The sequence below is a fragment of the Spea bombifrons genome, chromosome 3, assembly GCF_027358695.1.
Source record: "Spea bombifrons isolate aSpeBom1 chromosome 3, aSpeBom1.2.pri, whole genome shotgun sequence".
NCBI lineage: Eukaryota > Metazoa > Chordata > Amphibia > Anura > Pelobatidae > Spea > Spea bombifrons.
In genome coordinates, this window is record NC_071089.1 from 32471145 (window position 1) to 32485494 (window position 14350).

Genomic DNA, 14350 nt, shown 5'->3' on the forward strand with positions numbered 1-14350 from the left:
ACTTTCAAATTGTTTCATAACCAATTCAATATTTGTTTGGTTGCCTTTTTATGTGAGCCTGTATAATTTTTGCAGAAGGTTGTTATAGGAGTCAATTTAAGGTCATAGTTTTTCATAGTCAAAAAACACCTTATCATTAATAATCCGGCTACCCACAGTCAAGGTTATATTTCTTTTTGCTTCATTGTTGTTTTGTTACTATTTCTAGTTGAAAAAATACATGAAAGGATACATTTATGTAAGATATATAACACCATAATTTAATAACACATGCATTTGTATGGTGCGCACAATAACCAGTCTGGACCTGCTGATCGATTAACTTCTTGCCCTTTTCCTGACATTGGCATCTATGGTAGAATAACCAAAGCAGCCGTGTGATTGAAACCTCAAGGTCCACAGCATTTATGCCTACTTAAAAATCTTCATTCAACGCCTATTTTTCCCAAGCAATACACTTTCATTTTAATTAACAGAAGAATCAGCCATTATTTGATTTATTCTAAACGGCACAAATTATATTTTCACCTTTGCCAAGCTGCAAAGTTCTTGGTAGTCTTTTAGAAGCTTCTGAACCTTGTCCCTCACAGTTGAATCCTGGGCGAAGGAAAGCAGAGATTCGCCTTTTTCGCTCACCAGCTTGATAGAAGGCTCACGTGAAAACACTGTCTGCTGTATTGACTGTATGAAAACACAATTGAGCAATGTTGAGTTATTACGACTTGTATTTCATTATTTTATGTACTCAAACTTTCACATTTTAAAACAAGCTTTGCCCAAAGTATGTCCAAACAATTGTTTCATTAATGCCACATCATAAAAAGAACCTCAAAGAATGCATATCACAGCTATATGAGAGCATCATGACGTCTTTACAGTTTGTTAATCCAGCAGTTATAAAACAACACACTGGGGTCTGTTTACTAAAGTGGGATTGATATCAGAGTTTTGAAACTTTCCCACAAATTCTCTCTTGAGTGAATGGACCCAACAACATATTTCTGCAAAAAGGGTAAATCAAACCTTACGACAAACCTACGATGATAATCGTTACAAATTACTTATTCTGCATTTTCCTTTGTACATCCTTGTTACCTTGTACTTGGCTAACTGAGCTTTCTTTTCATAGAGCTCAGTTTTCGGTTCCACTGCAGTTTGAAGGAGAGACTGATACTCTGCTAGCCACTGGCCCTGGGCTTTGTACTTGTCTGAGAATTCCTTTGCCAGATGGATTCCCTTTTCTAAGGTTGTGTGTTCCTTCCTTATTGAACTTGCCAGTTCTTCCAATTTCATCATGTGGCTGTGTATCTCTTTTTCCAGTTGGTCAGCTTCAGGCCCTTCCAAATACTTTAAAACCTTTTCACCCTTCTCACGAGCTGATTTTAGGAGGTTATGTCCCATATCCATGTCACTTAAAAGGGCCTAAAAAGATAAAATATAGTTCTATAATAAAATGCAGAAGATCTTGTATATATTATACTATTTACTACCAACACATGCTTGAGCCACATATTTAATATTGTCACGCCATTGCCCAAAACACTTACTTGTAACTTCTTCATTTTCTTTTCCGTTGCAGATTTATCCAACACGCCAATATCACTGATAACATGTTTCAAATTTTTTTGAGCCTCATCCCACCACTCTGCATAAGCCTTGATGGCCAGGTCAGATTCATCCATGCTTCTGAGCTCTTCTTCAATATGCTGGATTTGTTCCTGTAGTGAGTGGACACATACATGGTATATTATAACTCAATCATATAAAGTAGAGAATGGCTGAGCTACATGATCTTCAAGGACTGCTGTCTCAGAAAAAGGTGAATTTGAATTGCTGCAATTTTGTTGAGGCCTGACAGCTATATTGGAGAACCTAGAATCTTGGATAACAAAGTCCTTTACAGCATTATTAGGGAATATCTTATAAACCCCTTGCGCTATAGTCACTACAGTTATGTCATGGAATGAAAGCCTTTACCTGGATATGTAATCGGACTGCTTGGTAACGAGATGTGTGCAGTGTGATTAGACTCCCAATTCGACTGCTGCTCCAACTCTCCTCCAGCACCTGCTGAGCCAATGCGCCAACTTCCTCCACCTCCTCTTTGTACACCAAGACCTCGTCCTGCCATTTCTTAAACAAACAACAGAGGACGCCAGTCATCAAGTCATTCAAGTCTGTGATGTGATGTTCTCCTAAGTATGTTCATTAATGTTCATTTTAACAGCTTAGCACTCAAGAAAATAAGAGAACTCCTTGGTTTTATCATTTCCCCAACTGGTTCTTTATCAAGCACACACAAGTATACATATTACTTAAAATCCACATTTTTTTCTGTGGAGTTCTGATGTACTAATATAAAGGTAGATTAAATTAGGCAACATAAACTATCTTAACTAACTAGCAAAAATTATCAAATGACTAAATACGGATAAATTATGTGTCAGAATAGTACACTGCTAGCATGTCTAATTTCCTGTACAAAAACAACAATCAGTAACTTAACAACAGTAGAGTGAGGAGGTATAATCAGACAGATCTTGAAAACATGAAGTTTAGATAACTATTCCTATGGTAGGTTACCAACAATGTTTTATTTAGTGCATATGCATTTTACTGTAAAAAAGAAGACTGGAACATCTGTATCTTTGCTATACAATAGCTGATTTGTTGCGAGCAGGGCTCTCTCCACCTAATGTATCGGTTTGTCTTAGTCTGTCAATTCTCGGTTTGTCATACCCCTTGAGTTTATGTATTGTATTAAGCGCTGCGGTTGGCGCTATATAAATAAAAGATAATAATAATAATAATAATTTGTAATATTCCAACATCTTGTAACTACATGGGATTCACTTCCACTTCCACTAATAATTCATCTTATTTATTAATAAAAACTAAATAGGATGTTGTAATAAAATATCCTATTACCTTCATTTGGAGTAGTTGCACCTCCTTTGTTGATCTATCGGACTGACGCCCCTTTCTTACATTAACCTTTCCTTCAACAGATGTTAACCACTCATCTGTCCTCTTGAACTTCTGTTCCATTAGTTTCAGCCTGCTCAGGGTAGTGTTGATCTGACTTCTAGTTTCCGCGAGTCGCTGCTGATAAACTTGCCAGTCGTGCCTTAATGTCTCAAGTTCTCTGTCTTCTGTGTGGGGGACACCCCACAGTACAACATCTTCTCTTATGTGAAGCATTGCATTAAGTAAGGCCTGACCTTCTGCACAGCGCACCTGTAGCTCCTGAAATAGTCAATGAAAAGGCTACATTATTCTTCAACACAACAAAAACGAAGGAGTAACTTTCAAACAGTGCTACATTAAAAAGCATACATTATTTTATGTAGTTAGATTCTGATATAAGTGAACATCAAGTGTACCTAGATGTATGGTTTTTAACACTGTCTTTTAAGTATCACCCAATGAGTCTTCATTTTCCCCCAAAACTCTGGTTTTGGTTTATCTTCCGTTTCCATGTCTGGGACATGCCTGATGTGTATTGAGAATTCAGTTTTTTACCTGCAAATCCTGAAGTGTTGCTTCGTGCATTTGTGTATCGCCATCAAGATGGGTCAAGCTGTCCAACTTTTCAGTTTCCTGTTCCAACCAATCTTCAAAAACCTTAATCCCCTTCTGATAATCTTGGTGGGCTATAACTAACTTATCCATTTTCACAATATTTTCCTGTTAGGAAAAATAAGACATGTAAGCCAAGACCAAAACTTAAACTCTTATTTAGTATTTTTTTAATTTACTAAATCTATTTACTAAAATGAGTTTGTATCTTCAACAGATCAACTGCACTCTGCATTATGAAAAGCTAGCCTTGGCATGTTGATTCTGCAAGAATGCTGATTTGGACCTCTATCTTTAATAGAGGAGTAGACTTTTAAGAAATATCATTGATTTAAAATTACTGTCTGTAGGGGAGACCTAAACCTTATTTTAAGGAGAAGCTGAGCGAAGTTGGTCCTTCGTAGTATAAGTACATGAGTTAAAATCACAACTGCATGGCAAATCTCACTTTAAACTATAATAACCTCTTTATTTATCCAAGAATAATGCTAGTGTCTACCTATACATATAACAATGTCTGTCGCCCTTTGTTGGATATTTCCCTGTCGTAGGTGAAGATCCAGCCATCATCTTTAAGGCCGTAAGCCTACCAGAGGTTTACCATATTTTCCAATGAATATGCAATCAAACAATCTTTAGTTGTGTATATCACTTGAATCAAAGTGTTTCCTTTAATCCCGGAAGCTTGTTGGAAGGTACCTTAAATAATATAACAAAATATTAATTTACTACAATTTGGAGTACTTTAGCCTAATACCTTTGCCTTTTCTTTGATGGAACTGTAGCGTTCTTGGAGTTCTTGCAGCTCAAGCTGGGTGACATAGTGTTCGGTCATACTGGATTCTTTCATCTCTATGGTCTCCAGCAAGCTGCTATGACTTAGAATTTCCTCACTTAATAGCTGGGAATAAAAAAAAAGTACATTCATTTTAATATATTATGCTTAAAGGAACATATAATTGAATATTGTTTTTTTTTGTTTTTTACCTATGTACAAATAATGTTGTTTTTTTGACACATTACAGTAACAGTCCAATTATTTGAAAATGGAAATACATCAGTATGCTCATCAGAAGAATAGGAAATCAGGATGGCTTCCCCAGTTAATGTGTTTTTTTCTGTATTTTTTTAGTTTTCATCACTATTATTATTATTTATTGTTTTATATAACGCCATCAAATCCTGTAGCGCTGTACAATGGGTAGACAGGACATAACAAGTAGTATGTAACACAATATGACGTACAGGAACAACAGATGAGGAGGGCCCTGCTCAAAGGAGCTTACAATCTAGAGGTCACTATATAACCTTGTAAACTGTCCGCCTCAAAGTTTAAAGAGCAAAGATGTAAATAATACTATTCTTGGGTTTACTTCTCCTCTGGTTGAAAATAAATGTCTTTTAAAACAAGATGAAACATTTGCTGTACCTTTGCTTTGCTCTGAGCTGTCATTTTGTCCCTTAGTTCTGGATACTGTCTCTCAGAGTCATTGAGTCTATCTTCCACCTTCTCCATCCAGCCGGAAAACTGACAGACGTCGTCCTGATAGCTTGTCCATTTAGACAGAGCACCTTCAAGTTGACTGCAAAAGATAAGATAAGCAGACATTATAGTTAGACATGGACTGTATAGGGCAGCCGTACCACCGAATAGTATTAAGGAAAATCAGAAATACAAAAAATAAAGTTGCAAAACTTATAACACGTTTAACTGTTGTGATAATGCTAACGAAAAGGTCAAATTTAAATATAAATGGGATGTTCAAACTAGACAAAGCAAAGGTGCTCTACAATGTCAGGCAAAGAAAACTAAGCAAGGCTGTCATTTTTATCTTATAGATATGTTTCTATGTTTGAGCAACAAAGCTTTTCAAACTGTCTATGCCCTCTCCTATGTCACATGACTTCACTCTAATATTAAGCATTCCCTAAAGAAACATGAAGGTTTTACATGATTACAGCAGTATCTGTGGGCAGGATACGGGCATTTCATACCAATTGGGTGTATGTAAATCAAAGAAGGTGGAGTACATATGAGTAAATATACTATACACATAAACTTGGAAAGTCTCTTTATCTTTATTACCTTCTCTAGCAAAGGTTGAAAAATTATTATTTTATTACATTTTATTTTACAGAGCGTCAGCAGATTCTGTAGCGCTCAAACGATGAAGGGCGAATATAAAATCAAAAACATTAAAATAAACAAAAATTTGGCCAAATATAATAAGGAGGATCATATAGAAAAATGAAGGTGGTTAAGGTAATTGAGACAAAAGGCAACACTTTGGAATCCCTTAAATCAAATCATTATTAACGTTGTGCTGATCTGGTTTGCCCGTTATATAGATTCACAGTATAAATGTCAGATGTTATATGTTGATTAAAGGGTTATAATACCACCATTGTGAAGCAGAAGTATATACTTTTCCCCAAACCTATACTACCTTTTGCACTGAATGCAAGCGGATAATAGGGCGGCCCAAGAGTCTTTCAGCTCCTTCAGCAGATTCTGAATGGCAGGTGCTCCTTCTGGGGATGTGTTTCTCAGGACAGATTCTCCTCTAGTTAATGTCATCTTCATGTGTATTTCCTTCTCCTGCTTCTGTGTCAGGAGTGTCTATTAACAGGCATTCAATAAAAGAAAATTAGAAACAGACCAAAAAGTGCTTTTAAGCAAGTGATTGAAAACAAAAAACACACAAAAAAATTAAATATCAAAATTAAATATACCGTATTTGCTCGATTATAAGACGAGGTTTTTTTCAGAGCAAATGCTCTGAAAAATACCCCTCGTCTTATAATCGGGGTCGTCTTCTAATCAGACCTCAAATAGAGGTCTGATTAGGAGACTAAGATCCAGATCCCCCGCACCGCTGCAGGGGACCTGGATCCTCCTGTCGTCGCCCCCCCCCACACTTACCGGTGCTTCCGGAGGTGAAGTTGGCAGCGGGGGTTTGTATGCGTCCGTCGCAAATACCTTCCCCGACTGTCAGAGATCAGAGTTCCAGAGTTCCTGATCTCTGACAGCCGGGGAAGGTATTTGCGACGGACGCATACAAACCCCCGCTGCCAACTCCACCTCCTTCCGGCTGCCGCGGAATGAGACGTCAACCCGCTGCCCCGGCAATACAGCAGGAAATTGGAAGCACCGGTAAGTAAGTAAGTGTGTGTGTGTGTGTGTGTGTGTGTGTGTGTGTGTGTGTGTGTGTAGGGCATTTCTGGAATGCCTTACACCCCTATATGCCACTCTGGCACTTAGGGGGTTAAAAGGCATATTATGGGGCAGAGTGGCATATAGGGAGGTATAAGGCATTTCAGGAGGCAGAGTGGCGTTAAGGGGGCATTTAATAGTGCACTCTGCCTCCTGAAATGCCTTATACCTCCCTATATGCCACTCTGCCCCATAATATGCCTTTTAACCCCCTAAATGCCAGAGTGGCATATAGGGGTATAAGGCATTTCTGGAGGCAGAGTGCTCTATATAATGCCTTTTAACTCCCTTAATGCCACTCTGCCTCCTGGAATGCCTTATACCTCCCTATATGCCACTCTGCCCCATAATATGCATTTTAACCCCCTAAATGCCAGAATGGGATATAGGGGTATAAGGCATTTCTGGAGGCAGAGTGGCACATAGGGGGTCAAAAGGCATACCATGGGGCACAGTGGCATATAGAGGGTTAAAAGGCATATCATGGGCCACAGTGCCATATTGGTGTGGCAAGCCTGGGGGCAGATGTGCGTAACTGGGGGACAGGTTGGAAAATACAAGAAATAAAAACAAAAAAAAAATATTTTTCTCAATCATAGCTTTTATTAAAAAAAATAGTTTACATGAATTAACATTTACTGGTAAAACTTTTTTCCTTTAGGGTCGTCTTATATTCAGGCTTTTTCTTTTTTTCCTGAGTTAATATTCAGATTTTGGGGGGTCGTCTTATAATCAGGGTCGTCTTATAATCGAGCAAATACGGTATATGTACATATGTCTCAAAAATATTCCTTGAAATGAAAACATATTCTGTTAATAGGTCCTTACACATATTTCTGTTTATATGTATTTATTTATATAGTATAACAAAAATATATTTTTTTGCTGTTCTGATTTCGTATTTTTTTTTGTAGTTTAACACTTTGATCACCACAGAGGCAATGTATTGATTTGATGTGAAAAGCTACAGTTCGCTAAAAGTGTAATTATTTGACAGCTAACATTGTGTGGTTTTCTGGTGTAAATATCTTAAATAGATACACAAAACAGATCACATCAGGATCTTGTCTTTAGGGAACCAAAGAGAATAAACATAGTTCCTTGCATCTGTTACAAAATCGGTCTGGGAAAAGTGCCATCTCTTAGCAACTGTAAGCAAACTACTGTAAGGAGTATGTCTTTTTGGGTACCTCTTATTTTGAGTGAGAACAAAAATAAATATTCAGTTGGGTGTGAGGGTTTTAACAGGTTGCTTTAGAGTAGGCCATGCCACTTCTTCAATGTAACCATCAATGAAGCAGTTCAGAAGGTTGTAAATCGGTTGGGTGGAAGACCTGTCAAACCATACTAAATTACTATCGTTATTTTCTGCATTGTGAGACTTCATCCACCCATCTATCTATCTACAATATTTGAACAGCATGTTGTACTATTCTATTGAGCATAAGTTCTGGACGAGCAGGATATGCCTACCTCCAACTTGGTCATCCTACTGTCCAAGACACTCTTGTCAGCAGTAGGGTGGCTATACGACTGAAGCATGTGAACAGCGTCATTGATCCAGTCTTGAAGCTCAGTAAGTCCTTGTGAAAATTGCTGATGTTCAGAGACAATCCGGTCCATCCTTGACATTTTTTCCTAAAGTGAATTTGTATATATGGTACACTTAATTTGTCTGCAGTTGTTATGCTTCGTGGTAAGGCTTTAGATGTTGAGGTTGGTGAGTGAGACAACCTTCTTAATTAGTATACAACTATACAAACAAAGCATTTATTTATAAAAAAAATTAAAATCTAAGCTATTAACCAATTCATGAAGGTAATAACATGAAAGTATTGATTGTTACGTATACAAATTAAGATCTGTGTACTTTTGTCTATTACTATTTGTGATTGGACTTATGGTTATGACTTTCTTTTCACTGCGGTAGGTGTTCCTTGACAATAGCAATTATTGAAGGAAATAATACAAGAAAACCTGAATTAATTAACAGAAAAGATAGCGACAGCAAGCACACAAAGTAAAGCTTTACCTTTGTTAGATTGTTTAGCACTAGGTACTGAGAAGATAGCTGCGACACTGTATGCATAAAGCTTTTGCTGGTGGACTGTCCTTCCCTCAGCAGCTGAGCTTTCTCTTTTAGCCTGGTGATCTGCGGCTCATGGCAGTTTATTTCTTCAAGGATAGACTAGAGAGCACAAGCACATTTTGATAAAGACAAAAAAGCATGCCACACACAGCCACACGTAATGCACTGAAAATTAGCCATTCACATGCACATGTATCATCCGTGTCCCCGTGTTCTGCAGCTTCACATCAGCTGGACTGTACTGCCCTATAAGTTCTGATAATATATCTTTATTATAAATATAATTTCAATTGTTCTAACTTAGGCTTTTCATTTTCATTTTTGTTCAAATCTTATTGGGTACCCCCTTTTTGCATCCAATGACTTTACTGTTATTTTTCTTTGTTTTTGGAACTTTAGATGATATCTTACACAAACATTCAGACCTTTCTTCAGAACATTAAAAACCAATTAGATTTCATAAGGCCTACTTAATTTGAAGATATTTGAACCTAGTTTCCCTTTGGTTGGTAAGAGACACGGTCAGGCTCTATATCTAAATACCACATCGCAACAGTCTACCATTCCAAAATGTATGCCTGATACGGAATGGATTAAAAATTTTTTTAAAAAGCCATTTGAATTTGTATTTGATGTGAGATTGGTATACGCCTCAGTTTAACTCTGGTACCATATTTCCCATGTGGTTTTGTTATGAAATACACCTGAACTGGAGTTTAATAAAAACTTTAAGAGGGATCCATCAGTTTTGATGGCATCATGGTAACAGCTGGAGGCTGCCATATTGAATTTCTTCCACAGACGAACGTTAAGCAGAAACACGGTGAGATCTCACTGAACTCTCGCTTTTTAGAGACATAAGGTAACAATATCAATGTCTAGAGATGTACAGATATACAAAGAGAGGGCTGCTGGAGTATTATATGTTTCTACCATAACGACAAAAGCACACTGAATGAAAGAAAACATGGGACACACAGGCAAATACACTCATATACAATGCACACAAACAAAGACAGCTCAAAGGATTGACGGTTTATAGCTCAATGCCAATAGCTCTGCATTCAAAGCTTCACACCCTTTAGATATGTCATCAAACTCAGATCAGTCTCAGATGAATTTTACTGCCCTGCCACACCAAGTCCACTTTGATTTCATACAAGAAAATTATAAATATTATAATAGGTCACTAAATGTGAATATTTTTAAGCACATAAGAGTTTGTTTTGCATGGATTTCCTATATTAATAAATACCATTTTAGTTGGATACAGGGCTGTCATAATTGTGTTACCTGTGCTCTAATTGTAGATTAAGTGACCTAGTATATAAGCCGAAGCAAATGCAATCGCAACATAGACCAGAAGATCAATGAAGAGCAAACAGAACATAATGATATTATGTAGAGCACAATACTGTTTTTTTGTCGGCAAATAACCACAAGACACATATTGCATGATGGCCAGCTCAATAAACCATGTAATTTGCTTTAAGGGTCTATAACATTGCACTATAGTGATATTGTTCATGGAGCAACCCCTTTTTTGGTAGAGCCCCCCATGATTACAGTATGACGTTAGCTGCTGGGCCACAGGTTGCTCTTCTCACATCAGTAGGGTGGACTGGGAGTGTTTAGTAGTTTACATGGAGGTCTGTGTCCATCTGCAACTCTGTATATCTTCTGTATGCTGTATAAGAAGCTGTTGGGTCCCAGGTGGGAAGTTGATGCTGGCTTTTATCCTCACTGATTGAAGTGCAATTTTACTAATAAATTATATGACAACCTACAATATTGATAGTCTCTCAAACAACATTTACCTGTAGTTTCTGCTGCTCTTTCCTTTTAGAAGACAAGTCGTGGAGACGGTTGTTGCTGTCTTGCACTATCTTTTCAGTATTGCTTAGCCATTCCTGAACTGGCTTTGCACTTGCTTCAAAGTCTTTCATTTGGACCATCAAGTTCTGCGACATTCACAAAACAGAGGTTATGAACCAGGTATAGTACTTACCAATGCCCCCCCATCACTTACACAGGTAAACACTTTTTATTAACTCCCCCAGCTCTGCAAACTATATATATATATATATATATATATATATATATATATATATGTATTAGCTGAGCCCAAGGTGGAATGGAATCTCCAATGTGCCCAATAATATTTGTGTCTGTCTATCATGACTTATTGTTACTTGATTCTCCAGGCTTTCTTAGACGCTGTGTTTAGAGAAGCGGGGTATCAGTAAATCTAAACCTACGTCTGTGTCAGACAATGAGCCCATGCTTTTAAAGGAAATTACCTCTAATGCTGTTTCTTTTTGATGCAGAGATGAAATGAATCCCCTCCAATCATCCTTTGCTGTCTGGACCTTTTGTTGGACGGTTTTAATTTTCTCCTCTGGCACAATACCGCACAGAAGTTCACCTCTAGAAGTCACTGTCTGTAATTTCCGCTGTCCGCTGTCACTTTCTGATAGGCATTCCTAATAAGAAGACAACAGATTTTCAGTAAAATGAAGGAATCCAATTCGCATTGGAGAAAAAAACAGTATAATATAATAATATAAAACATATATATATATATATATATATATATATATATATATACTGTATATTATATATCTTTCACCAAAAGCTCAATATAGTTTAATAAGCATTTCACAGTTCCACAGAAGAGCGTATCCACTAAACCATGAAATGTTAGGTCTCACATATAGCACAAAATTAGAATAAAAGAATAAAATACATATGTTTATGGGGCTCATTAAAACAAAAGAGAAGACTCGATTACTACATTGTAGGGATGTGCAAGACTGAGGATAATCTGGAATGTGATCTATTGCAGTAGAAACAAAACCTGTTCAAATGCAGCTCAACCAAGAACAAAGACTTCCTCCAGTGATGCACAACTTCAGGCTTTGAGGGCCACAGTCTTTGGGGAAGCCCAGCTTAAGTGCAGACATCTCAATGTGATGCTTTCAGACCAAGATTCCAGACCCATTTTCAACCCTCAAGGTGTTATCAATACAAAAAAGTAAAATTTTGTGTTCTGCTTTCTAAAAAGTCGGGTGCTCCTGCCACTCACCAAAGCAAAGCCAATAATTCCATTCTAGCTGCATTTAGGAATTCTCATTTACACTTCTCTACACAAAAATGTCATTATGCATATGCCAATGTATGAAGTTTATATTATATTATATTATATGTATTATTTTAGTCTCTTGTTACCTGTATTTTCTGAACACTGGCTGAAACTTCAGCAATGCTTGAAGGAACATCAAAGCACTTTGCTGTTGTAACCTTAGCATTCACCAGCCACTGCTGGAAGTCTCGGAAAGCTGTCCGGAACAGCTGCTGCAAGGTCTGCTCTTTGTTTTGACAGCCTTTAGATGCTTGCAAACAAAGACTAGGAAAAAAATATAGTTTACAATTATTAATTAAATAAACAGATTTACAAACGGTCGGTAATAACACAGTGGCTGCATAACTTAGATACACATAGAAAGTAAAAGAAAAGGTCACTTATTCCAACATTATACTGTACCTGTTGTACTCCTTAATTAATGCTGACACTTTAACTGAGTATACGCTCAAATCCTTGGAAAACCTGCAGAGGTCATTCAGTTGTGCCTTTATGTCATCTGTGATATGTTCAGCCTCAGTGAGAGCATTTAAGACATCCTACAATTAGAAAATACATATTACTTTGTTTATTCGTTACAACTTAATTTCATCATTTACAACAAACGGGCCGAAAATCATTGCTTTATATGATCCCTACTCTGTTAAGTTGCTGATTGGTTTGGGTAAGCTTTGTAAGGGTTGCTGACGAAAAGGGAGAGAACTTTACGGAACGGATTCGATAATACTTCCCCTGCCTAAGGCATTCTTATATTCCATAAGATTAACAGTAAGAACCAAACATCCCCAAAACTATTACACCCATGGCACTAAGTGGTTGGAGGATGGGGTCATCTCAAGTTAATAGAGAATGCATTACTTCCTACATCAACTTGTGGCCACTAGTGCATAGGAATACTTGCATAGGTTCGCTAGTAGCCAGCGGCCATCTGTTGGCATCGGGCATGGAAATATATTTACCATTAAAATAACATGAAATGGATCCGAAATACAGTGTAGAAGTTGTTAAAGTTGCAAATGACAATTGTAGCAGGAAAGGGGTGATTTTTATAGTCATCAGAGGCCCTTTATCGGCAACCATCTAATTCAAGTTTGAAAATCTAATTGTTCATTAGAAAACCCTTTTTGCAGTTATGTTACACAGCTAGACATTTCATGGTTTTCTATATTAACAGCTAAGTATATATATATATATATATATATATGTATATATATCTATAAATATATATATATATATATATTGCAAAATAAATATGAAACACTCTAAAATGGTAAAACATGCACATATAACTCGTGTAAATGTGTTTCTAAATTTATATTGGCATCAAAGTCTTGTTTTTCATTCTGCTATGATTAAAAACGCTCTGTTTCAGGATGAATCATTGCTTACATGTTCTAAACTGAGCTGTTTGATGTAGTCAATAAAAATGTAGTAATATCACTGCAGCTACAGTACAAAGCCAGCGGCTTTGACAATACTTTTCAAAACACCAGCCTTCGGTTTAGGCATCAAACCTAACATGTTAACTTAATACAATTGATATGATGTAAAATGATACTTTTAGAGAGGGGGAATAAGGACACATGACAAAGCAGAACAGTTAAGATTACTGCAGAGTACTATAGTAACCCCACTTAATGGATTACAGAATTAACATATTATATAATGTATTATAAAAGACCTCCATTTCCACACCATATTAAGGGTTCTTTCATTTCAGTACATAGCACTTGTAGTATAATCTAAGGAATTCAGATTTCTTTCTCAACGATCTTATATTGAAGCCGCCATACCAACCCGTTGTGCTCTTGTGTGCTAAGAATGGCAGTGTAAATCCATGCTTAACTCACTCCAAAGGCATTGAAAGAGCTCTACTAAATACTTCTGCTCTCAGGCCTAAGAGTATATGGCTGGAGTGGAGGTTCCCAAAGTGAGGATAGCCTCCTATCATGTTATTTCTCTCCCATGGAGTTAAGTGAGCAAGTGAAATCCGCATCTTGCGTCTACGATACATGTATGACAGTCATCAGGTAGGGAGACTGGAAAACTCCTTTAATCAGGATTACATTCAATACATTGCTGCACTGGATGATGTCTTTTTTATAAATCCCTATTTAAAAGGACCATCTGTTTAGCCTGTCCTCAGAGGACATCTGTGGCCCTGTTAGTCTGGAGGCCTTAGAAAATTAAATGACAAAGCTACGAGTAGCACAGTGAGGCCCAACTCTCATCCAACATGTGCAGCGTGTTGGAAAACCTGATACCTGCCTAGTACTTCTTTAAATTGGGCTATTCTATGGCAGAGATGGAGCCTTGGTTTGAGCAT

The 14350-nt window shown here is 37.2% G+C and overlaps 1 protein-coding gene across 1 annotated transcript in view; it reads right to left on the reverse strand.

Moving 5' to 3' along the window:
- Positions 1–14350, reverse strand: part of SYNE1 (spectrin repeat containing nuclear envelope protein 1) — a 164619-nt gene that overhangs the window by 87984 nt on the left and 62285 nt on the right. Inside the window, exons 54-68 of the mRNA XM_053461370.1 lie at positions 12427–12563; positions 12111–12288; positions 11183–11365; positions 10700–10843; positions 8826–8981; positions 8267–8431; positions 6027–6199; positions 5009–5162; positions 4337–4480; positions 3523–3687; positions 2929–3246; positions 1978–2133; positions 1548–1718; positions 1096–1422; positions 529–681 (exon numbers count right to left, since the gene is read on the reverse strand). Of these exons, the coding sequence (XP_053317345.1) occupies positions 529–681; positions 1096–1422; positions 1548–1718; positions 1978–2133; positions 2929–3246; positions 3523–3687; positions 4337–4480; positions 5009–5162; positions 6027–6199; positions 8267–8431; positions 8826–8981; positions 10700–10843; positions 11183–11365; positions 12111–12288; positions 12427–12563 (2724 nt within the window). The remainder of the gene's footprint in view (positions 1–528; positions 682–1095; positions 1423–1547; positions 1719–1977; positions 2134–2928; positions 3247–3522; positions 3688–4336; positions 4481–5008; positions 5163–6026; positions 6200–8266; positions 8432–8825; positions 8982–10699; positions 10844–11182; positions 11366–12110; positions 12289–12426; positions 12564–14350) is intronic.